Genomic DNA, 25,990 nt, shown 5'->3' with positions numbered 1-25,990 from the left:
GCAAAGCGCCGGCGAGTCGTGCACCTTCACACTAGTTTACAGTACGTAAAATACAGGTACCCTGCACGTCCATTGAGCTGCATTGAAAGGAGAGCAAAACTCTCAAGCGCTCTGTCAGAGCGAGTGAAAATATATCTATGCTAAACTTATTCTTAGTACGGCTGAAACGATTAGTCGACGTTGTCGACAATAAAAAATTGTCGACAAATATCTTTGTTGTCGAGTAGTCGTTTGATCTCACGTGACCTAATGTAAGGGCCTGCAATATCGCGATTTGACCGCTACGGCGCTGTAGCGCTAGAGTGTAATGCAGCCGTTATAATGGTATTGCGGTAGAAGAAAACCCGAAAACAGTGCGAACAAGTGCAAACAAATCCGAACTAGCAAGGTGTGTGAAAGTTTCACAAAACTTCAAACCAAGAATACTGTCGTGTGCATTACATGCAAGGCGGAACTTGTTTTTCACGGGAGCACAACATGCATGTTAAAGCACTTAAAGAAGAAACACCCCGGCACGAGACGAGCTGGTGAGAGGTGAATGTTCTCCAAGCTGGAGCTAAATAACTATCAGTAAATCTCTTTTTAGAGAATGCAATACTACTAATAATAGCAATAATATTAACAATAATAATATAATTGCAGTAATGTGATGATTTATTTTTGCATAGAATAAAGCTTGATCGAGCTTAGGAGTCAGGGCTGTTTTTATTATTAGGTATTACGGTCTTATCACTTGCCTGATGTTATGAAGAATATCATGTCAGTTAATTTTTTATACTGTAAATTAAAAGCTGAATGAGAATGTCTCTGTCAGCTCAATTGTCATGTCATTTTATTTTATTTTTTTCTTATAATAATTGTTTGCAGTTTAAGTTTGTCTGTAATGCAGCTGATTATTTTTTTTCTATTGAAAGAGAACAGAATATTTAACCAATGCTTAGAGCATTTGTGTGTGATTTGAGTTGGACAGAAATCTGAAAACTTAAAGAGAATGACCTGTTTAGTTGACTCAAAGATCATAAAAAAAAAACATTTCAAAAGCTGAAGTGATTTTCTTTTTTTTATATTATAGTTAGAATATTTATAACTCAGTGTTTTAACTAATTGAAAAAGCTGAATAATCGTTCAAAACTTACTGATTAGTCGGCGAAATAATCGATGATTAGTCGATTAATCGTTCTAATAATCGTTAGATTAATCGATTATCAAAATAATCGTTTGTTGCAGCCCTAATTCTTAGCCTCTAACACGCGCGCACACACAAACACACACACAGGTGAGTAAAATCTAAGAATTTATTAGCCAATGGCTAATAATAGACATTATTTATCATAGATTTAGTCGCATATGCGAGTGATTTACTCGCATTGTACAGGGTTGAGATGGCTAATTTGTGGTAATCCCCAGTCCAAATGAACAGCGATGGGGAGCTTAGTGTGGTACGTGTGGCACGCCTGTGGAAAATGGGCAAAGACACATTCTTTCTGTTGTGATTGTACTCGCCATCCACAGGCCATTGGATTACTGCTTGCTGTTTGTCCCTTGTGGTGCCGTTTCAGCAGTGTAGGTCGCTAATTTACAAACAGTTACATGTGCTTGAACTGCAGTTTCTTTTTTTTCTTGCTCTCCCTTTTTATGCAGCTAGTTGTGAATGTGAAGGGCTATTATGTGCACGTTTGCTGTGCCTTGTTTTCAACTGACACTTTCAGTTCCCCTAAAGACCTGCATGAAAATTACGTTTCTGATAAGCTTTTTTTATTTTTTATTTGGTTAATATAGAGTCAGTGTAGTGATTAGTCTTAACTAAGTGCAAGAGTCTTTTAGTTAAACTGCTAGTGCTTGTGGGATTAAGGTAATTATAGCCTTCACAGAGGAAGCAGGTTATCTACTGGATGGTCTGACCATTATATGACCAGACGCCATGTATTAAGCAGGGCTAGAATTTCGGCGGCGGATTGCGGGTTTTGCGCAAATTCCAGCAAACATTTATTCACTTTAGCATGTAGGTTGTATGAGTAAATTAATCTATACAGATTTTTTTATACAGAAAACTTTCTGCAAGACGTAATTTCACAAACAGCGTGAGTGATTTCTCTCTCTCTCTCTGTCTCTCTCTGTCTCTCTCTGTCTCTCTCTGTCTCTCTCTCTCTCTCTCTCTCTAAATGGGTTGCACAAGGCAAGGATACTCGTCTGGTGCAGACCAGAGCCGTTGGACACACACTGAAGCACATGTGACGCTCGCGCTGTTTTTTGCCTATATGAGGACACGAATGCATGAACTTCAGCTCCAGACTCTAGATCCGCTCTGAAAATCACTTTGTGAGCATTTAACCGCTTCATTTGTGAAAAACTGTCTCGTGTCATATACACAAATGTCTTCACGGCAAACCGTCAAAATAAGTTTGGTTTAACCTGACAAAAAATATATTACTGTTGTACAGTAGAATTTAGTTGCGTCTCAATGTAATAATAATACTAACACTAATACAAATAAATTATCAACTTTATTTTTGTAAGGAATAATCACTTTTTTTTTTTTTTTTTTTTTTTACAGTAAAGCTCATTGTGCAGCACGTTGTTTGACAAAGTTTTTCATTTCATATGATTAAAATAAATTAAATTCATGTTTTATTTCTTCATTTGATTACCAGAATAAACACAACGCCGGATATGTGTGAAAAAAATTAATTCATAGATTTTGTATTTTTTTTATGTTGTATAAGATTCATGATTTTAATTTAATTAGACATGCTTTTTAATTTTATGGTGTAAAACAGGTCTGACAGAGCTTTATTACTCAATTTCTGAAGGCTATGACAACACCATGTATCCGTAACGCCCGCTGCGCGACACTAGTAGTTTCTACCACTCCGCGCCGCTTCCCTAAATATAGGCGCCTAGTCTATTTTGACGCACTGCGTGGAGGACGGAATAAAACCTTGTCGCAGCTGTAATGCGCCGCAGACGTGTGTTGTAAATGAGGGGTGAGACTGTGTCGCGCAGCGCCGCGTTCCGATTAAAGCGACATACACCGGTATTGCGGTATATTAAAAATTCATATCGTAACAAAAATAAACACCGGTATTCGGTATGAACCGGTAAACCGCCCAGCACTAATATAGTGTTTGTGTATAATAGGGGTGTAAGAAAAAATCGATACACTTGAGTATCGCGATATTTTATTTTGCAATACTGTATCGATTTTCAAAAACGCAATATCGATTTTTTTTTTTTTTTTTTTTTTACATCCAAAAATATTCATGGTAAGACCGTAAGACAGTGGTTCACGTTTATGTTGTTTAAATCCCTACCACTAGATAGCTATGCTGAGACGCACCACTAGTGTCCTCGCCAGGCTCGCCTTTAACGGTGCGTTTCCACTGGCCTTTTTTGGATTGACAGCGGACCGGAGAAAGCGTTGCAGAGCGACCGAGAGCGTCAAAAAGTTGGGCAGTTCCTTTATACAAATATCAAGCGAAAAACGCAGTCGGCAGCCAATTGCTGTGAGGTTCGGGATGTGACGTCTGTCTTGAGAGTTTAAACATATGCAAATTGTGCCGGAGTTTATGATGGATTTAGTGCGTAAATCATTTTGTTTACAAATTAGACGTTTTGCAGTTGTTATATATATGTTGAATATTTCATTTTGGATGTGTTTATTGTGATTATAGCCTATTGGTCTGGTTTTATAAAAGTTTATACAGTTGAAAGGATATATTTGCTTGGTGCATTTGGAAACAAAGCTTGTCTATTTCTAAATGTAATCGCGTGCATCGTTCACACCAAACGCGAAGAGAGCATCTGGCGCGAGTGATTTCAATGTTAAGCCAATGCACGCGTTTACGCGCGTCTGGAGGTCCTGCGGCACGAGGCGTTTAGTGCGGCGCGGTTCGCCTCATTCGCGCGTCCAGTTCTTTTAAAATCTTTTATCACATAAAACTTGTTTTCAATATATGACACATTCATTTTGTTCACTTTCATCCACATTCATTCATTTTCGTCCAGTTCACGTTGTTGTTTTGTATTGTGACAGGGGCTATGCACCTATTTTCTTTTATTATGGCCTACTTGAGCATACAAATTTGCTCACCAAGAACCTGTGAACCACAATCCCAAACTGGCAGTTTGATTTTCTGTGTACTGAATTGTTTACCTAAAGTAAACAAAAGTTGACTAAAGTTGACTTTTATGCACATCATGTCTTTTTTAAAATATTTTTAATATATTTTACTTAAAAAAAAATCCCAATATATCGCCTTATGCACAGTATCGAAATATATTGCAATATATTGAATCGTGACCCATGTATCGTGATACGTATCGTATCGCCAGATTCTTGCCAATACACAGCCCTAGTGTATAATATCTATTTCTATCTAGGCTATCTCTTTGAAAAGGTCTCGCATAGCAGAATACAAAACGCATATTTGTTTCAGGTTGTGACCAAACTATACCAAGTATTTGTATGAAAAATTGAATATATAATTCTAACGAATTAAAGCATAACACTCTGAACCGCCTAAATTAAACATTACAGCTGTTGCATTTTTTTTTTTTTTTTTGTAACAGCGTATTAACAACAGTCAAAATAAATTTACAAAGTCTAATGTTTTCAAATGGAGAACATGAATGACAGGGGAGTCTATCATCTCCCTATAAATATAAGCATTCGTTTTAAACGGAGTGAAGAGAATGGAACACGCTGGAATACGTAAACATTGTCAGAAAAAAAATGGATGATGAGTCCATCTCATCTGGCATGTTATCAGAATTATTAATGTTTTTGTCTAGATTATGAAATGCCTGCTGACAGCGCTGTTTTTATCGGTGCGTTTACACAACGTCTCTCGCGGAGATAATTAAACTCCACAGAGCTGTAATTATTTAGACATTTATTAGCTAAATAAATGTTATATAGTAGACGTTAGTATAATTTAAGGTTTTGAGTTTTAAATGAGTGCATCTTAAGTTGCATACAATACGGTGGCCATGCTGAAGCATCTGATCATCAAACCAGTGAGTGAACGCCACTATGAACACGACTTCACGAGATGAATGATGAGCTTAGACAACAGAGAGAGAATAAAATTCAGCTTTTATTTCAAACATGCATTCATTTATGGCTGGTTTATTTACTGTAATTCATGTTAAGTTTTGTCTTTGGGACAGGACTTGACGGATTACAAGACTCCGTGAGTTTGTCTCTTTTTAGCACCAATTTTAAAATACAAACAAGCATTTATGTAACATTTTTTTATTTGTGCATATCACATTTGTGCATCAGTGGCTGTTAAGTTTATTAAGGGATGCAAGTTATTTTACCCTTTAACACCGTTGTTGACTCTTCTCTCCCCAGATGTAGTGCTTTAACCCTCTGGGGTCTGGGCTGTTTTTGGGGCCCTTGAGATGTTCTGACATGCCCTGACTAGGGCTGGGCGATATGACGAAATATATCGTCTGGACGATAGAAAATGTCTATCGTTTTATATAAGGCTCTATCGTTTACGCCACGATAAGGCGTTTTACGGCAGAATTAACCTCACGCATGCCCATGCACGCTGCAATACATAAACAAACATGGAGGAAGACGGTAGTAGACGCGGTTCAGACCAGGGTAAGTTAATTCTCAACTAGATGACCAGCCAACCCAACCCGTTAGTAGCTCCACAACAGCGCGCATCTGTGCATTCATTCATTCACACACACACACACACACACACAGAGAGAGAGAGAGAGAAACGCGATTCATATTTAAACAGTCTTTTTGCGTGTACAGACACTATTGCGATTAGAACAAAGCAAATATAGAACTGACCTATTCCTCAACCGGATCCGTTGCTCCTCGAAATGAAAACGAGGTGAACCTGAAAGTGAACATATCCAACTGATTGTGGGTGTTCACAGGTTTGCGTGGATCGCCTCAGATTATTTGCGTTTGAATAGCGCGCGCTCTCCGTAATTAAGATCAAAGTAAACAGAATATTTTGAATCTCTTTTGCACTTATAAGAAAAAAAAACTATCGCGCCGGCGCGATTGCCGAACCCAGGGGGTTAAAAAATAGATTTTCGCCAAAAATCCTCTTTGGCTCCGCGGCTGCCATGGTAAACAACGTTAGCCTACCGGTGACTGAAGTCTCACGTCACGTGCGAGTCAAGAGCGAAGTGATTGACATGACCAGGCTACCGTAGCTATGGCTTGGATAGGATTCGTTAGCAAACATTGCCCCCCTGTGGTATTTGCATGTTACTATTAAAAGCATAATGTTGTGGCCTGCCCAGAAAAACGTTGGTTCTAATAATTATTTACCTCCGCCAACAGCGAGACCGGCCAATGTTAGAGACCCGGCCGGTAATGGAATACAGGCCAATATTAGAGGATTTACGGTAAACTATTCATGAACTGAATTAACAGAAAAATTGCTATATCGTTATGTATATCGTTATCGGGATATCAAATGAGCTATATCGGGATATGAAATTTTGGCCATATCGCCCAGCCCTAGCCCTGACATTTGTGCTTTTTTCAGTTGCTTATAAACATATTAATGGCAAAGGTGTAAATTCACTCTATAAAGCACAAACAGGGCTACCATAATATGTGAGCCACGTGTATGTACATGTTTTCATTTTTGAGAGAATAATGTTTATGCATGGTTATTGAAAAAAATAAAAAATAAAATTTCTGAAATAAGGCCACGAAACACATAGTAAATATGTGTCAATAAGACTTTTGAAAAATGGATGTCCTCGCCTAGTGTTTTTTCTTCAAAATTATGTGAAAATAGTCTTGCTTTATCGTTCACATAAAACAATACATTGATTTAAATTGATGTAAAACAGGTTTTGCTTGGAAAGCCAATATGCGAGGGGGCGTGAACGAGGAGTGGTTTACAACTTAGAACACCCACTCTGCATAATGACTGCATAATTAGCCATTCATTCAGGTGTGACACTGACTGAGCCACACTGCAAGATATATTTAGAAGAAGACTTATATTGACCATTTAAGATTTTGCTTACATCTATCTTGTAAATATGTTTTGCCATTTTATTAAAAAGGTTACAATTACAACAATATTACAATTTCAACAATATTTCAAGTGTACTTTCTTTGTTAAAAAAAAAAGATTATAGGCCTACATTTTATATGTATTCATTACTTTCATATTTCGCCTGACTGTAACGTTGTTTTCATGAAATATTAGGGCATATTGTTAATTTGCAGTTTAATACGTTGCTTACGTATTAAACGTAAGCAACGTTTAATAGCCTACATTTTATTTCAGCATATTAAATAAAATGAAATAAAATAGCCTACATTTTATTTCAGCATATTTCAGTCGATTTTTACTCATCTCAGTATAGCAATACAGTTTGCTGAAACATCATCATTCATTCACACACGCGATTTAAATTTAAACTGTCTTTGCCAGCTGTGGTAAACAGCGCGCATCTCTGCCGTTCATTCATTCATAAACAGAAACCCACGTGAAGAAATTCACGTGAGAAGGAAAAAACTTAATAGTATTCCTCAGCTCGCTCCTCGACATACCCGCACTTCTGGGGGACATTTTCCATTATTATTTCTCATAGCTGCAAGACGGTGTAAACAAGTAATGATCTGAATAAACTTGTGTTTTCTCGCGCTGATATGGGGGCGTTCACAGGATTGCGCGGATTGCCTCAGACATTTGCGTTTGAATAGCGCACGCTCTCCGTGGGCGGAGTCACATTACATCTGAATCAGATGTAATTAGCTCGACTGGAATCGCTCTCTTTTAATACAGATTTCACAAGATGAGAATATTTGTTTTTTATATAAATTACTTCATTAAAAAGAAGAGAATTCAAGCTTCATGCCTGTGTGACTGTATGCCTGTTTGACTGAGTATTCGCTGAGTTATTGTTCATTTTCGGACGCGTTTCAGAATGGACTACACTGACAGAGAGAAGGCAGAACTCGCCTCGTGTTTATTTTTCTTTATTTGGCAAAAAGCACAACACTTTGTTTTTATTGTGAGTATTAGGGCTGAACGATATATCGTTATCGTATCTATATCGAGATATGAACTTTAAAGATATTACTATCGAAAAAAGCAACGATATAGAAGATATAGATATAGATTTCCCCTCTCCGCGCTCGCCCTGCATACAACTCTGGCAGTCATAACAAACATCAGTTTTACGAGTACCGCTAAAGCAAAGAGTATAGAAGCCCTTCTATACTCTTTGGCTAAAGCCAGCGCGCACACACTACCAGGGACGTGGAGGGGGGCGGCGTTTCCATGGTGACGCGTCATTGCTTGTCACGTGACACACAGCAGCAGCAACAGCGCTGAATGAATGATGATCTGCTTTTATGTCATTTTCCTTTTTTATTCAGAATATTCACAAATGTGTTAGCTATGGCATGAAATATCTGATATTCCGATTGTCAAATACATGCAAGTGGAAGTATATTGTTGTTTAAACACCTTTATAACGATCGCGTTAGTTGAGCTGTATGCACGATGGGCGCCGCCGTGTTAGTTTGTGCCGCAGACGCAGTTCAGAGAATCGGATCTGTTGGATTTACAACCTCTATGTTTACAACACGTGAATTCATCCACTTCTCCCGAAATACTTAAAAGTAAGTGGCTGGTGAACTGGGAATAGAATAGAGTAAACACTGAAGTTACACAATGCGTATCTGATATGAATAAAACGTGTCGAATTATTATGGAAAGGATTATTAGTACCTCTTCCATAGACATCAGTGTGTATTTTACAAACTCTAAATGTATTGTTTTTTTTAGTTCTTACGTAGTCATATCGTATTGTATCGATATCGAGATATCAGGCATGAAAATCGAGATATGAAATTTTGTCCATATCGTTCAGCCCTAGTGAGTATACACAAAAGTCAAAAGAGTATTTCGGGTCTCAATTCAACTCATAAGGAACCTCTGAGGGTTAAAGGCTGTCTTTCACGCAATTCTCAAGACAGCCACAAGATGGCGCCATTATCTGCGAATCCGATATTTCAAAACTGACACCCGATTATGGGAAAATGCTTGAATATTCAGAAAACTATGTATTGGTCGATCTCTTTATTTTTTGGACTTTTGATAAAAAGGTCTCCATTGTTCCAAATGCCGTAACTTTTGATTGCTTTGAGATATCAACACAATATTAGGCCCAGATGCAGTTGAGTCCAAACTTGATTTTATGAGCTTCCAATATAATAAGTCATCACGTCAATCATCAATAACAACAAAATAAATAAATGGCATCACTTTTTCTAGGGTTTTTTTTCAGCAGTGATGTAACATAAGAACTTCGTTCTATCAAATCAGCCCACGCACTCGTTTATATCGTTTTTTTTTTTTTAGTTAGAAGCCATTAATTTTAAGAGTGCCACTTAGCTGTGAAATCATAAAAAAAAAATGCATTCATGGTGTAAGTGGTTAAAGTTGAACACTTTTTGTACTGAAGTATGACATAGGAAAAGTCACAATCACATGAAAAACAAAAACTTCAAATTGCAAAGAATTAAAGATAAAAAAAGTTAAGAGCGCTTTTATAATCAATGAAGCTGTCGATCAGTTCAGTATGATACTATAGAAGAACAATGGTACATTTAATAAGAGTAGAATTTTATTTTCCCTATAAAACTAAATTTTATCTGCATCTCAACTCAAGCTCAGTGCTTTACTGTCAAAATTTCATTTACAAGAAATAAACATGTAGCCTAATATTACTAACTGCACTTAGTAAAACAAAACAACAGTACTTTTGTAATTAAATTGCCTCTGATTAGCAATCCCACCTCAGCTCTACCAAATCAGGTTCTGGCGCCACCATCTGTAGAACTTAGTGGCACTGGTGACACTGCTCTCAAATGTTAGTCTGGATCCTTGAACACTGTAAGTGCATTGAAAGTGCACGCACGCACTGTAAAATGAAGTGCAACTGTTGTAATTATAATCCACGTTTTAAATTCATCCCAAGTATTTTAGTCCTAAAGGCTGATCACACCACACTTAAGTAACTGTCAATTTAAAAACCTTCACAATACATTCAGTAATGTTTAATTTTCTACACTCATAAAATGTTACACATTGTCCAACGTGAATGCTTGAAGGGTCTCTCTCTCTCTGCCAATGCGTTGTCCTGTAAAGTGGGGCACGAGGGAGCCATTTTGCCATGCTGCATGACTCATCACTTTCCAACTTGCTCTTTACTTTCACCCAACCTGATGTTGCAATCATGCGGTAATAATGGCTGCCACGTCCCCATTTACCCTCATACACAGAGCTTTGATTGTGTTTTAATAAGTGGGCTGAATTTAAATTATGGACACATTTGTAATGCTGATTCTCATGCCAAAAAGACCACCTCAGTCTTAAAGGATGCCATAATGCTAGAAAGAGGTTTTGCAAAGTGTTTGCAATCAACAGGTTCAAGTTAAAATCAATGCTTACCAATCTTTAAGTGTCACTTAACATTATGCACTTTTTTTTTTACAGTACATCTTTGGGGAGTTCAGTCCAGATGAGTTCAATCAGTTCTTTGTGACTCCCCGCTGTTACGTCGAGGTAAATAATTACACGTGAACACATCTAAAACACATGTTAGGCAGTCTTAAAGCTTTATTGCATTTGCCTTTTTCTATCCTAGTTTAACTGTTTAGCATAATTTTTACAATTTGCAATGGAAATTACATTTTGAAAATCATGTGTAATTTTTTGTCATGTTTGTTCTCACAATTTGCAACATCTGAAATGGAATTTTCATTAACACTGTGCTTTTAATCTTTCAGTGTAATCTTTCTTAAGCCTTTTAAATATTTAATGTTACTACTATTGTAAGAAATGGAAGTGGTAGGCCTGATTTTACATTTAATTTTCATTTTGATACATAGGAATATGGGAAATGTAACTTCAAATACTGAAATTCACTGCCATCTTGCCTATTACATGTTATGCCATCATACTCTTTATCCACCTTTTCCCCTCCTTTTCTTCTGTACAAAAAATGCACGAGTCATTGTTATTTATTGCACATCCTTTGCTGTCCATTCTAAAGGACTACTTGCACAACTTCTTCCGCATTCTAGTTAGTACATATCGGGAGTTTCCGGTTAGAGCGTTCAGCATGAGAATGCAGCTTATCACGGTTTTATAGCTGCCAATTGATTAAAACAATGGATAATGATCTCTGTATTAATTATCTTAAGCTTGCTGAAATTTTCCTATAAATATATTTTCTTTCCAACTGTGCATTCTGAATAATAAATAGGCTAAATATATTTATCCACTAAGCTGCAGCAGTCCTATATGCTTGTCTTCTCATTAACAGTTTTTTTCTCTTTCTGACATTTCATACTTGTTGGGTTTACATTTTTAAATGAAATTGGCTATTAAAAGGATTGCTTGTGTGCGCTGGTGTTTATTCCGGTCTTTTATAATAGTTGAATGAATGAATGCTCGCTGTAACGATGTTAAATAGACTAGGCTATTTAATAGGGGTGTAACGATTCGTTTTAACAACGATTCGAGGTTTTCGATATGATTCAAGGACGATATTGGTTCTTTTAGAATGATACGATCCGAAACGATTCAGTGTCTTGAAATCGATTCAGTGACTTTTTAGCCAAAAATTCTTGAAAGGGAATCAGGTATCAATTAATTATGGATATAAACAAACAAGTAAACAACAATTAATGTCAAATGCATTCACATTTTATTTGAATAAAGTAGGGCTAAACAAACAACAATTAGGCTACAATGGTGATACACAATACTTAGAAGAACTGGTAAAGAAACATGGAAACTGCTCCTGATAAATAGCAACACACATGACGTACCAATAACGTAATTTATTTTTGGTATTTTACTTTTATTTCATAACTTACTAATTTACGACGTTGCATGCTCGTATTTCTTTTGCGCTTTAGTGAAGTGATACAGCGCGCGCCGGCACATTTGCACGTGCAATTAATGAGTGCACGCTACGAGCACAGTATCAGACATGAAGTTTCATTTTTCTGAGGTGTGAGACTTTATTTCGTTATACAAGTTATGAAAATAATGGTAGAATAATGACACGGACATATAGCCTGACAACATCATCTGACCGCAGATACTGAATCTGGTCAACACGTTTTTTTTTTTCTAATTTAAAACGTAACGACGTTGCATGCTTGTAGTTTATTTTGTGCTTTATATATAGTGAAGAGATATAGGCCTACAGCTCCGCCGCATTTGGGCGTGCAATTGAAGAGTGTGCGACTGTGCGCTACTGCAGTATAGCGGCTGAGAGGACATGAAAGTCCGTTTTTCTGAGGTGAGAGACTTTGCGCTGCTTGTTGTCTTTGCGCTGCTGCTGCTGGCGCGTCACGCATGGCGATGAATCGAGTAACGTTTAACGCCTTTATCATTAAAAGTGCTATGAAAAAAACATCCATATAAAGTCTGACGTGCTTAAATCCAATGCGTTATTTCCTAGTATCGATACAATCAATTCATTACCTTTTAAACCGATGTTAGATCTATATATGTCGTCCGGATGGCCAACTTGCCGAGCACAGATCGATGTAGTTGGATCATAGGAATATAAATCGATACATCGATGTAGTTGATGAATCGTTACACCCCTACTATTTAATCAATAACGTACACAGCGTAGAGGAGAATGACAGTCAATTACTTTGAATATTATAGCATTTTGGGCATAAACATGTAAATAGTGAAAAGATTGACATTGAAAAATGACACCGAATTATTAAAATATTTAATCCAAATAAATGTTTCGTACTGATGTTATTCATCTGTTCTCACACTTCAGCGTCGCGGTCACTAGTTTAGACGAACACTGACACCCTGTGGTGAAATAATGGCGTATTTTTAACACCCGCTGCTTTCTCAAATCGGCTTGGGTTGGATTAAAACTTCATGTTCCGATAAGTTTGGAAAATTCTGCACATAGTAAAAATCAGAATATCCCTTCTCCTGTCAACAAAAATTGGCAAATTTTTAAATCTTATTGTGGACACTCATTTTAGTTGGCGTTTGTTCAACTCATTGACCACAGTACACTGAAAGTAAACATAACCGGAAATAAGGGAGACGTACTATTTCCTACGCCCTGCAAGTGGTCTATTGCAGATTAAACTCTGGCCTACCACTCCAAATGTTACCCGTTTAGATAACATGCATTTAAATTTATAGGATAGGTTATGGAATAAATGTTTGTTTGTATGTGCTTTTATTGACTTCATGTGATTGAGTGATTGAGTGCTAATTTCTTATCAGCTTCCCCCCTTCAATGATAAAGTCTCCTGCATCAGCCATTCCTCAGGTAAGATCAAAACCTCACCTGAATGTTCCTACAAATACTGATACAGAAATAAAGATATGAGATACAGATATGAGATCCTTAGCACAATTATGCCCACATAAGCACACAGATTGGTTTTCATGTATTATCCATTGACCATAGCTTACATCTTCACACATGAAATACAGAATTCATAATATTCATCTGTCCTATTCACATCCTAATCATTAATTGGTAGAATGGCCCTCATTCATCAATGAGTTGAATATAAACATCCTTAGGCTACGTGCCCATCTCTGTAGTCTTAATAATCTTTCCCGAGACAGTATCATATTGCCCTCTCAGGTAGTTGTGACCTTCACCCTCATCTGTATCAATTATTTAGGAGGTTACTGCACTCCTGCTGTGCCTTACATAACGGAATCATTGAGACGGCAGGTTTGCGGTGAGTTTTCGGTCCACTACACAGCGCCTTACTCTTCTGTTTTTGTTGCAGAACTCAACACTCAGGTCTTAAACACTGACAGCTTTCTAAACCTTCCCCTTTATCTACCTTAAACCCTTACTTATTCTTGCCTGTCCATTTAATCTTTGGAGCTTTGCATGCCTAGGTGCCAGGCGTCTCTCTGGCGCATATATGCATCTACCTGCAGTGCTTGGAGTTGATGGGAGGCTTTTGACACTTTTTATTTTTTATATTACTTTTCTGGAAATTCTGTCTCAAAGCCCATCACATCTCAAGAGTGGACTAAGAATGTGACTTCATGGACCGTCTTTCAGGACCTCTAACAGAACTCCACCTGAAAATGTTGCAGTCTTGACAGTCTACAACCTGCTTATGAGTTCGTCCTCCATGCTGTCCTAAAATAAAATCTAAAATGAATACTAACAAAGGATGTGGTCTTATCTATTCATGTATCCATTGCTTGGGAACTTGTGTTCCCATGATGACTTCTGGTTTCATTGATTTTTGCTAATTTTGAGACTCAGTCTCAGAGTAATTGCATTCACTAACGCTGCTTTCATTCACTTCAAACTATCCTTCACTGCTTACTCTGCACAGTTCAGTACCACAGCCACTTTTAAATCAGATTCTTTGTATTTGATTAATAACTACATGATGCATTGTGTAAAAAAACAACAAAAAAACATCATTGTTCATGTTTTTAGCTTCAGTATTGCTTACTGAATGATCAGAATAAGATTTCTAACCGTAAACTAAGTTGTATCTTTTTATTTAAAATCGAGAAGTTAACTATAGAAATGCCAGTTTGGGTTAGCCTGTTTATATGTGCATCAATCTAACTGATGTTTTGATCTGCAGGAGAGGACTACCAGCATATCGAGTTTGGTGTGGATGAGGTAATAAATGCAGAGCCTGTGGCAGTGAGAGACTCACTGTACAAAGTCTCCAGCACTCTTAATCCTCAGGCCCCTGAGTTCATCTTAGGCTGCCAACCATCTCAGAAGGCCTTTCCCACAGCCACGCCGGTCGCTGATATCCCAGATGGTGCCGACTTCAACTCCCTATGCTGCGACGACTCCGAGACCTCAGTCCATCAGAGCTGTTCAGACATGGATGGGGGTTCGGGTGGCTTGGGACAACGGAAGAAAAAGAAAAAACGTCCGCCAGGATACTACAACTACCTGGAGGGTTCCAACAGCACCGGCGTGGCCACAGATGGAGTGGGGGCATCAGGCCTCGTTAACGGACATACTTTAAATGCTTCACTCCTGGGTTCAGAGGACATGATGGGGGACATGCTAGCTGAGGCTGAGCTCATCCCCCCAAATTCTGTAACATCCACCACACCCCAAACCGCCCCTCTTTCCCATCAGAGGACTTGTGAAAGCCCTGACAATTCAACATTGGACTTGACGAGTGGAGCTGCTTCTTTGTCAGACAGAAACGGGGCAGCTTCTTTGTCTACTTCCTCCTCTTCGTCCTCTCAGAGCAGTGGGGTTGCACAGGGTGGCAGGACTGCAGAGCAACATGCAGAACCCCCAGCTTTAGAGAGCCCAGTACCCCTGGATAATGGAGGACACAGCTCCTCTCCACCATCTCCTCTTCCCCCTGCTGCTGCTCTGGCCACCCCCACAACCACAATTCCTGCTACTACTGATCAGAGGGAGGCCGAGGGCTCGGGGGAGGCTAACGGGCTGCAAGAGACTGCCTCGGCTGCTGGAGCCGCAGACGAACTCCAAGACTCGTCTGAAATGGGCGAGGTGCAGTCCTCTTCCTCTGTTACCCCTCTTTCCTTAGACTCTGAAGTTCAGCCGGTAGTCTCGCCTGTTCCCCCTGCAGCACCTGTTGCCAACCCTCCAAAATCCTGGGCCAGCCTCTTCCACAACTCCAAGCCTCTGCCTGGAGGTCCTCAGGCTTATGTTGAGGTGAAGAGCGTGCCTGCTGTTGTCGAGATCACTCCAGCTGCCTCTGAGTTGCCTGAAAAGGCCAATGAGGTGCATGAGGGCCCTGTCCCTGTGTCTGAAGACCCTATGGCCCCAAAATTGGCAGGTAAAATGACATGAGAATGTTAATGGTTTCGAGTCTAAACTGTAAAGAATGTTGTTTTGCTCAAACATGCCAATCAACTGTCTGTTTTTAAGCGAATGCTGGCTTGTCTAAAGTGATGGTTCACCCAAAAAATGAAAACTGTCGGTTACTCACCCTCATATTGTACCAGATCTATAAGACTTTAGTTCATCTGAAGATGTTTAATGAAATCGGAGAGATTTGTCGCTCCATTGAAGGTCCATTCCACTAAAAGTTAAATGTAATCCATATGGATCAAGTGATATAATCCAAGGTTTCTGAAGAGTCTTTTAATTTAGGCTTTTATTCACATTGATCAATGCACATAAAATGTTAAACAAAATCTCAACCATGCTACTTTGATGCACTAGAACAAATCCCTTCCCCTTAATATACCCCTTTAAGTGTTTTTGTATCATTGGTTCACATGATCAAGGCCTCACTCTGTAGATATTTCCCATTTATTAGCCAACTGATGTCAGTTAACTAACATATTAGCTTATTCAGTTTTTAAATCATCAGTTTTAATCTGTTAAAATCATTAATCTTAATGAACTTTCTAAGTATGACTGTGAATTGATACATATGTCCCGATTCAATTCCGATTAGCAAGATCTCGTTTCGATTCAGTGAAACATTTTCACTGGCCCCACCGAAGAGTTTTGGTTGTTTTTAAACCCATGTATCCTTGTATTGTAATAAGGTGAAATTTCACAATTCACATATAATTTCGATACCACAGCTAAAACTACTAATATAAATTATGAACGCTATTATAGACAAGTATACAGTCATTAATAAAAAAAGAACAAATAATCAAACTAAAAGTGATGGGACAAATACGTACAGTAGAACAAAGATACAAATACAAATTTTACATAAACTTTTTTTCAGGTAGGTCTAACAGTAGTTTATTATGCTGCTGTCACTTTAAGACTAATGCACTGATACAATATACTGTTGCACATTCTTAACTGTGTATGTTCACTTAAGACATAACCGACTGTTTATTAGGATACTCGCCTAAACAGGCATTTTGAGATACATTTTTGTGAATTTGTCCGTTCAAGTGAAAAGGAGGCATGAAAGAACTTATTTGTACGTTGTCTGAGAAGCAGCTTTCTGTGCGCGCACACAAAACTTCTCACGCAACACGCGCAAGTTTTTTCACGTCTTCTTGCGCTTGAATGTTTAAATTGGCAAGGCTTAAAAACATGTGAAAATTATAAACTTTAGTGACCATGCAGTACTGTCTGGAATGTCTTTTACACTGAACCTGCTTCCGCCATGTTAAGCACTGAATGAAAGACCATTGTCCCCATTTTTACCTCAAGGTAAAAAAAAAAAAAGAGGATGGCGTCTTGTGGAGAAGACTAGTTATAAGGTTAGCGCCAATCATATTAATTAATAAGAAAAAAGAACGATATAGAATCGACCACATTTAAAAAAAAAAGAAAAAAAAGATTAATCGAAAAATCAATTTTTTTTCCCTAGCCTTACTTTAAATAGTCTTCAAGCTGCTCTTTTGCCTACTATGACCGTTCATTGGGACCATGTCTGTCAAGTTTAAAAAGCACCATGAAAGCGGTCCGTTCATCTTGTGTGCTATATTTCAGATCTTCTGAAGCCATAAAATAGCTGTGTGTGATAAAAAGACTGAGAATGTTGCCATCATTAGTTCGATTGCTTTCAAATTGAATTTGGTGTCTCTTGAGGTGGACAGACATGGTCACTACGTCTTGTTGCTATATGGAAGAGAGCTGAATAAATGTTCTTAAGATTTTCCTTTTGTATTACTTAAAAGAACATAACATCATTTGGGTTTGGAACATTGAGTGAATAATGGAAGTACCGTATGTTTATCTAAGTGTGAACTATTCCTTTTTAATTCTGTGTGGTTCATGTTTCTGTCCACAAGATGGCGGCGCCAGCCTGTTTTGCTGATCTGTAGGCGGCACCCATAAGCTCCTCTGTGGGCCCTAATCACTTCAAGGCCTTTTTGCTCACAATTCTTTTAAAACCGCATTTCCTCAACTTGTTGCTCAAATGAATCATGACAGGTTTTGAGGAAAGGCCCACCAAGGTGCTGTGTTTACCCATGATATTGTTAACAATGTTCAGAATGTTTCTCCATCTGAAGAACAAAAGCAGGGAGGTTTCTTGTCCAGAGCCTGAGTGTTGATTTGCTACAATGACTACTGTTCATTCAACACACTTCTACAATGATTTCTTGACCTTGGAACCAATCACTGGGACTCTACACTGCATTAAATCTTTCTCTGGGTTTCCCCTGCTGTTCCTCAAATATGAGAAATCTTGCGCAAGACCTTAAAAAAAAAAAAAAAAAAGGACATGGTGATAATTTCTAAATCTGACCTTTTAAACAGATGTGTGGTGTATTGTGTAGACCTGCCAAATTATTATGGGACACATTCAATTGATCTCAGAATTGGCTTATGTGGCACTCAAACATTCTAGACTTTTCTCCTGGGTAAATGCATGTTCTGTTGCATAACAGGAAGAGCATCTGCTTGATTGATGGCATTTATATCACTATTTCAGATGTGTTTTTCTTCAAAGCAGTTAATGATAGGATTTATTAACATGTGAATCTGTTTTTTATTATACATATATACTTGTGCAAAAAAAAAAGCTGCAACAAGTGTCTTTCCATCAGCATTCCTTTTGTCATGCGCTAATCTCCCCTGATGTAAGACACTTGGACAGGCACTAAGTGGAGATGAATCTGTTCTTTTCCTGACCATTGGCTGCCCTCGTATATTTTAGTTTTCAGAATAAATCTACAGAGCCATTATGCATTTTGATGAATTTCTATACTAGCTGCTTTTTTTTTTGAGGTAGTGATTTAATATGATGTGGCCTGGTTTAAATCTATCCAGCCACAGACATGCAATACAAGCTTAAATTAGTGACATTATTTAGATTTACATGACCATTGCTGTCTCTTTCTCTCTCTCTTTTTTTTTTTTTTTTTTTTTTTTTTTGCAACTAACTTTAGTCAACATGAAATCAAAATTGACTACGAACATTACTGGTCTTATTGTACAATTTATCATCATTACAAATCAAATTACTTTCCTTTTCTTCTGATGTCTTTTAGGCCAATGTTATTTTGAGTAGGGATGCACCCAAATTTAGGCTCAATTTTCCTTTCGGTGCATCCCTACTTCTGAGACATTCTCATCATTGCAAAAGTACAATGGGTTCCAAATGTTTTTTTTATGTCCCCACTGTCCAAAGAAAGATAAATGGATTGTTTTTTTTTAGTTCAGCTATGCATGCTACTTTAATTCTATTAAAATATAATGCTAAATTCAAATTTCCACGTTACCATGGGAGCTGTAGCATTATTTCAGCCTCCCTTCCTAGGCGTGGTACAAAAATCTCATCATTTTTCAACAATCAGCTTCATGTGCATCAGTCACATCAGCAAGGTTGGAGTGATGAACATCACATCATTTTCCATTTCTTCAAGTGATTGATTATGATGTTTGTTTAGATTTGTGTCTTTAGACTCTGTATCTAGTTAAATGTCTTTTTGAATGGAAAGATCTCATGTAAATGTGTCCCAAAAAACAATCAGCTAGACTAGTCATGAGCCGCGTTTCCACCACAGGAACTTTCCCCAGGAACTAGGAACTTAGGGCTGATACTCGATGTGTTTGACCTCAGGGACCAGGGTCTAAATGGACACCCACCCCCCTCCCCCCATTGTTAAGTCTGTTGCTGTGCGTGCAGTAAGACTTGTTAGCTATTCGAATCAACAATGGAGTTAAAATACGACAGACGGACCAACGACACGGGACAGGCTTTATTGAGCTTAAACGCAGAGGGCGAAATCCAGTGGGAGCTGAAAAGTCGCACGTAGTCCCACGTCACCGGACTAATTTGCCAAATCTTCACAGTACTTTAGACCGCGATGGAAATGTAGACAGCAACAGGTCTGGGGGATAAAGTTCCTGGTACAAATTGTTCCGGGTAATTTCGGTGGAAACGCGGCTATACAGGGCTTTTGTGAAGACTGCCTAGTTGTTCGGGCAACTCGCCTGTTAGTTAATCCTAAAAATATGTGGTTTTGCACCTCCCTAGTGTTTCATTCACAAACATGATTTATTTTTCTTTCCATCCATCAGAATTAATTGACAATGTGAAGTTGATACACAAACCAGTGTCTTTGCAACCAAGAGGACTGATAAACAAGGGAAACTGGTGCTATATCAATGCTGTATCCTTTTTCTTTGCCTCAGATCATCCAGTCTTATTGAGCTGCTTAAACAATAATGAATCGTCAAGCCTTTCTTGTCCTATTTGTTTATTGTCACTTGACTCTCAGCTTTAGACCCTGCAGGCCCTGATTGCGTGTCCCCCCATGTATCATCTGATGAAGTCTATTCCCCTTTTCAGTGAGACTCAGAGACCCTGCACATCCACACCCATGATGGATAACTTGTAAGTTTCAGGCTTTTTTCTGCCCTAAATATTACTATCATTTTTATTACAACAGTGTGTTTATATGAACATGATGTGGAATGTCAAAGCATATCATCTATTCTAAGACTTTATTGGCATTAGAGGGACTAATGTGATCAATCTTAATATGACACTACTCAAAACGTGGACCACATGCGGCCCTTGAGCCATGTTTTTGCGGCCCACTGATGTCATCATGGCAACTGCATCTATAATAACCATAATTTTTTTTTTTTTTTCCCTTTTGAATAAGTTGGATGGGTGGTGTGACCTACACTGTATGTCAATAGAAATGTCAACTGGTCAAGATGCCAAACAGAAAACTATAGCCTACTTTGGATGAGCCAAGAGTGAAAGAGTTGTGTAATAAATCAGAATAATTTTTTGTTTTGAAGTCAAGTGTTATATAATGGGAAGCATCTGTTTGTACACCGATGCCAGATTTATTGTCCATAATAAATGAATGATAATATATTTTAGATTGCGCTAAAGTTTCAAATTAAGATGAAAATATAAATCAAATCAGATGCAGTAACTGGGTGGCTGATTTCATTTGAAATGTGCAGACCTGACCTTAACTAAAAATTCTGGTTGACTTTAATCAAATTTGTGCAAAACACAACAAATGCATATACTGTAGTTTTTGAAAAATTCAATCATTTTTTATGTGATATTTTTGGACCAAATTAACTTTTTATAGTTTTGTATGCTTGCTGCCACGTTAATAAATTGCTATAAACATTTGGAGTGTGGCCCTTAAAGCTAAAGAGATCCTGCTTTCCAAAGAATTAGCCTATTTACAGACAGTGTTAGGCTGTTTCATTCCATTTACTGCATGCAGGGAATTATTATTTTTATTTTTTTAATGTATAGTTTGACCATACTCTTTTGTCTTGTAGTGTTCGGCTTGTGAATGAGTTCAGCAATATGCCTGTCCCTTCCAAGGCTAAACAGCAAGGTAATGTCTGTCCAGAGATAATGAAGGACAACATCTTTACATTCCTTTTTTCACCTGTGTATTTATATATTATATTATCCTCTGCTTCTCTTGTAGCTGCTGGAGAGAAGATAATGAAAGACCTTAGAGTGGGTGTTCCTTTTGAACCCACCTACATCTATAAACTCCTCACCCTCATCAAATCAAGCCTTTCTGAGAAGGTGAGCAGCATCGAGACTGGACGGTTTACAATAAAGCCCATTGTTTAATTGGACTTGGTAAGGCCCCAGCACTGTTTTTGGAGGGCCCCCAGTGGTACACAGGGAAAACAACTGCAATTACAAATCTAGTTTAGGTAATGATTGGTTGTAATTGCCACCAATTCATTAGTCACTTAGTTTCACAATTACTGGCACCTGAACAATGAGGTCAAAATGATAGACACCAGTACTTGGCACACCTGAGGACAGGACCTTCCTGTTCCATCCTTGTTTGTATATGTCTGCACATTCAGGAATGAGTGAGTCAGGAAACTAATGAACAGATTAAAGCAGAAAGATAAAGCCCTCCGTTATGGCATTCCTCAGCCATTAATGAGCTGAATCAGTGGATACAGAGTCTTTCGGATGTGGAAGAACGACAGCGTGTCTGAACAAAGCTGCCTTAGCTGGCGGTATACGGAGGATGGGCATATCCCTTGTTGCCTAACTCTTAAAAATTAGGGTTCCAAAAGGATGTTTTTGCCGCAATGCATTTTAATTTGATTTCCACTATAAAGAATGTACAATGGAAAGGTTCCATGGATGCCTTTTATATTTAAGTGTATGATTTCAACAGTTGATAAAATAAGAGAATTTATTCTTATTCCAGTTTTATTAAGAAATAAGCATTGCTGTAATTATAATTTTGTTATTTTATGTTATTAGGCATATGGTGCCTTGAATGCCAGTATATCTGGAAGTATTACCTTAATTTAAAAGCTTAGTCATTGTCTGACTGGTAACTGCTTTTGGTTTGAAATCCAGTAAGTGTAGCGTGATGTGTGGTGGATGAGTAAAGTCTGTCATGTATTAATGATCTCTCTGTCTTTCTCTCAGGGTCGCCAAGAGGATGCAGAGGAGTACCTTGGTTTCATTTTAAATGGACTGCATGAGGAAATGCTGGCACTGAAGAAGCTTATTTCTCCACAAGAAGAAAGTATGTTCCTTTCTAATTTCTGCAGTGTTTGCAAGAGAATTGTCTCTCAGCTGGTGTCCTGCCCACTCTAGATTTGTCAGGTTTCTGAGTGCTTCATATTAACTTGATGTCTGTTTCTGTCTTTGAGTAGAAGCCCCCACGCCAAATGGGCCTGAGTCTCAGCCTGGTGTGGAGGAAGACCCTGCTGAGAAGGAAGAAGGTAGCGATGATGAGTGGGAACAGGTCGGTCCCAGAAACAAAACCTCCATCACCCGGCAGGCAGATTTCATCCGCACACCTATCACCGACATATTCGGTGGCCACATCAGGTAGGCTTTGAATGCATGTTTCCATGTCAGCTACTTATAGATACTGTAGAGCAGTGATTCTCAGGCTGGTCCTCTGTGTTATCCCCAGTGTTAAAGCTCCAATGTGGTATTCATAACTTCAAACGTGGAACCTGACCTGAAAAGTCTTGAGAACCACTGCTGTAGAGTCATTGTCCTCATAAAGGCCCTGATATACTCATGACAAAGTTCTTTTTTGTTCTTCGCTTAGGGATAAAAAGAAGTTCATCGAACATCCCGGCGCTGCCCATGATGCTGGGTGCGTCATTTATATGAATATGTGCTACGTGCTTTCATCTCAAACTAAACCCACAATAAAAGTGACAGCGGTGGGAAAACAGTAGTTAAAAAAAGCATCTGATCATAGCAACGTGGATATGTTTGCATAATCTCGCAATTTGGCCAAGTCCATTCTATTCACGTTTATGTAGCACTTTAATACGAAAGATTGCTTAAATGCAAGCAGCTTTACTGTATTAAACATGAAAATTTTTTATTATAAAATGTCTATTATAACGCAGCTCTTCAGTGTGTTCATGTTTTTACTTGAGTCTGATCTCGACAAACTGAACAGAGGAAATTAGACCGGTGAAGATTTCCTTGTCAAAGTGGGTGGAGTCCCAGAGCACATCTACCTAATGTAGTTTGAAGTTGGTTTCCAGCCAGAGCAAACTTTTCAGGAAAGGGTTCTTTGACGAGCTGTTTCGAACTCTCAAAATGAACTCCTCACAAACTTTGATTTGGCCTGATTTTGTTCGTCACGCCGGTTCAATCTATGATTCCGCTTGAAGTATATCAGGGCCTTAACAGTTTCTGTGTGAGACACTGACCTCAGTGACGCATCAAACCACAGAGGTGAACCACAGAGGTGCAGCTCTTCTGCAAGAAAAATAAACTTGTGGAAAAGTAAAGCCATGGCACCAGGTTTGGCCTTTTCATTGGCTCACATTGTTTGTGGTATGACACAAGTGCTTGGTAAGTTTGATGTTATCTTCAGCCCATCCTGCTGTCCTGGTGCTCCTCCAAGCTGTGTGGCTACAGCCATTACAAACAATTCACTGCAAAATAACAAGCCTTGTGGCTCACCACCACAGCCCAGCTAATTTTGGTGGCTGCAGAAACGCAGACGCCTTTACGTGTGGGGGCGTCAAGGGCTAGATGAAGCTTTTTTCTTAGCATTTGCGTCTATGGTTTGGCTATGGAGTCTTTGGTAGCCTGATGGAGAATTTAATTGCATAGCTTAGCCCTTCTTTTGCTTTCCTGTGAGAAATACATTTTGGGGCTTTCAGATTCATAGTAGCATATTCTCTTCTACAATTGCCCTAGGCAATGTGATTAAACAATTTCTTAAATTGATTTTGACCTTTTTATTTTGTTCTTGTAACAGATTAAATGGTTTACTCATTGGTCACACTCCTCTCTTTTCTAAAACCCATTTTATTTTTTTGTTTTTTAGATCTGTGGTATACCAGCAGAGCTCAAAAGAGTCGGCCACCTTGCAGCCTTTCTTCACGCTGCAGTTGGACATCCAATCAGAGAAGATCCGCACAGTCCAGGAGGCCCTGGAGGTACTGGTGGCGCGGGAGTCCGTTCAGGGCTACACCACTAAGAGCAAGCAAGAGGTGAGAATCATTAACTGTAAACATCTTCCCACAGACATGTCAATGTTAGTTACTCAGTGAACTGCTGATCTGGCACTGTATACTGTTGCAATGTCTCCCCCTCATAACTGAGATGGATTTTAATATCTGGTGTAAGCAAATCTGTAGCTGTCGTCCTTTCATATTTCTGTTTGTCTGTCTCTCGATTTGTATTGTGCAGTTTCTCATTTGACACAGTAATAAATGTAATAAACATTCATTTAAAATCATGAGATGTAACAACCCAAATGTACATTATTGACGTAATAGCCTCCAAGCTATCACGTTACTTAACCACTTGCTTAACCAACACAAAATAGATGCTATTTTAAAGCTTTGAAGCTTGACTTTACAGTGAATGACCAAACTAGAAGTGCTCTATTTTCATAGAGTAAAAATAACTGCTTTACTTGAAATTGTGATCTGTAAAAGCATCGTACATAACAGATAGCCTTTTCATATCATTGAAAAGGTCTCAACTAGGAGAATACAAGCATATTTGTTTGTTAGAGACCAAAGTGTACCAAGTATTTGTAATGAAAATGCAAACAAATCTTTTGCGCCACGTTTTTGTTTGTAACTTTGCAAAACGGATCACATTGTCTTATGTTGTTTTTGTGTACGTTCAAAACCACTTGCTCTAAATAAAGATATGGATCATTGGTGTAGTGGGTAGAGACCAATCGACATTTTTACAGCTGGAGCATGCTTGGATTTTTTTTTTTTTATCACTCAGATTGACAGGTCTTGATTAAGCATACGCAATAGAACAGGAGCGCACAGCTGAAACCGCGCTGGAAGATCATGACTCATCAACCAGGATCTTATTACTTGTGTAAATGCCACAATAAAAGTACATAGAATAAACAAGTAATTAGTTATGTTCAGTCTATGCTTTTAACAATATTTTACTGTAAAATTACTAAATTTCCTGTTAGATATATTAGTTCACAGTATATAGTAAGGAAATTTGCCATTAACCAATTAACGGATTTTTACCGTAGCATTTTTACAGTATTTCTTGCTAAAATGAATATTTTTTTTTTTTACTGTGTACAAATTACTTATGGTCCACCATTTTGAAGAGATAGGAGAAAGTATTTAAACATCTAAGATGAAACGCTTAAAATTTGATTCTGACTGACTTGTGTTGATGTTTAATTCTGATTTCTTGCCCTCTTTGTCTTTTTCTGCTTTTAGATTGAGATCAGCCGGAGAGTGACTCTTGAAGAGCTTCCCCCAGTGCTGGTGCTTCACCTCAAAAGATTTGTCTTTGAGAAGACCGGTGGATGTCAAAAACTGGTCAAGAATATTGATTACCCTGTTGATCTGGAGATCAGTAAAGGTGTTCATTTCACTTTCCTTTTTATCCACTGAAATACTCTGCTGATATCACATTGTTTTTAGGAGGTTTTACCAACTAGTCAGTTAGTTGTGGATTGCACGATTTCATTTGCACTTGTTCTGTACCTGGTGACATCAGGAGGAAAATTCCTGTTTTCTGCCAACTGCATCCCACTATAACATCCCACACACACACACACAC

General features: G+C 38.3%; 1 protein-coding gene across 4 annotated transcripts in view; it reads left to right on the top strand.

Annotated features, from left to right (window-relative positions):
* Positions 1 to 25,990, top strand: part of usp10 (ubiquitin specific peptidase 10) — a 38,473-nt gene that overhangs the window by 8,643 nt on the left and 3,840 nt on the right. Inside the window, exons 2-14 of one of the 4 annotated variants that reach the window (XM_081391916.1) lie at positions 10,509 to 10,577; positions 13,296 to 13,341; positions 13,706 to 13,765; positions 14,645 to 15,835; positions 20,008 to 20,099; positions 20,214 to 20,323; positions 21,244 to 21,302; positions 21,399 to 21,502; positions 22,379 to 22,478; positions 22,609 to 22,786; positions 23,016 to 23,063; positions 24,261 to 24,426; positions 25,645 to 25,789. In XM_081391916.1, the coding sequence (XP_081248042.1) occupies positions 10,509 to 10,577; positions 13,296 to 13,341; positions 13,706 to 13,765; positions 14,645 to 15,835; positions 20,008 to 20,099; positions 20,214 to 20,323; positions 21,244 to 21,302; positions 21,399 to 21,502; positions 22,379 to 22,478; positions 22,609 to 22,786; positions 23,016 to 23,063; positions 24,261 to 24,426; positions 25,645 to 25,789 (2,368 nt within the window). The remainder of the gene's footprint in view (positions 1 to 10,508; positions 10,578 to 13,295; positions 13,342 to 13,705; positions 13,766 to 14,644; positions 15,836 to 20,007; positions 20,100 to 20,213; positions 20,324 to 21,243; positions 21,303 to 21,398; positions 21,503 to 22,378; positions 22,479 to 22,608; positions 22,787 to 23,015; positions 23,064 to 24,260; positions 24,427 to 25,644; positions 25,790 to 25,990) is intronic. The other 3 variants (XM_081391917.1, XM_081391918.1, XM_081391919.1) reach the window with 3 other exon arrangements.

Source organism: Scardinius erythrophthalmus, assembly GCF_964197995.2.
Source record: "Scardinius erythrophthalmus genome assembly, chromosome: 2".
In the NCBI taxonomy this organism is placed as follows: Eukaryota; Metazoa; Chordata; class Actinopteri; order Cypriniformes; family Leuciscidae; genus Scardinius; species Scardinius erythrophthalmus.
This window is presented reverse-complemented; position numbering and strand designations above follow the sequence as displayed.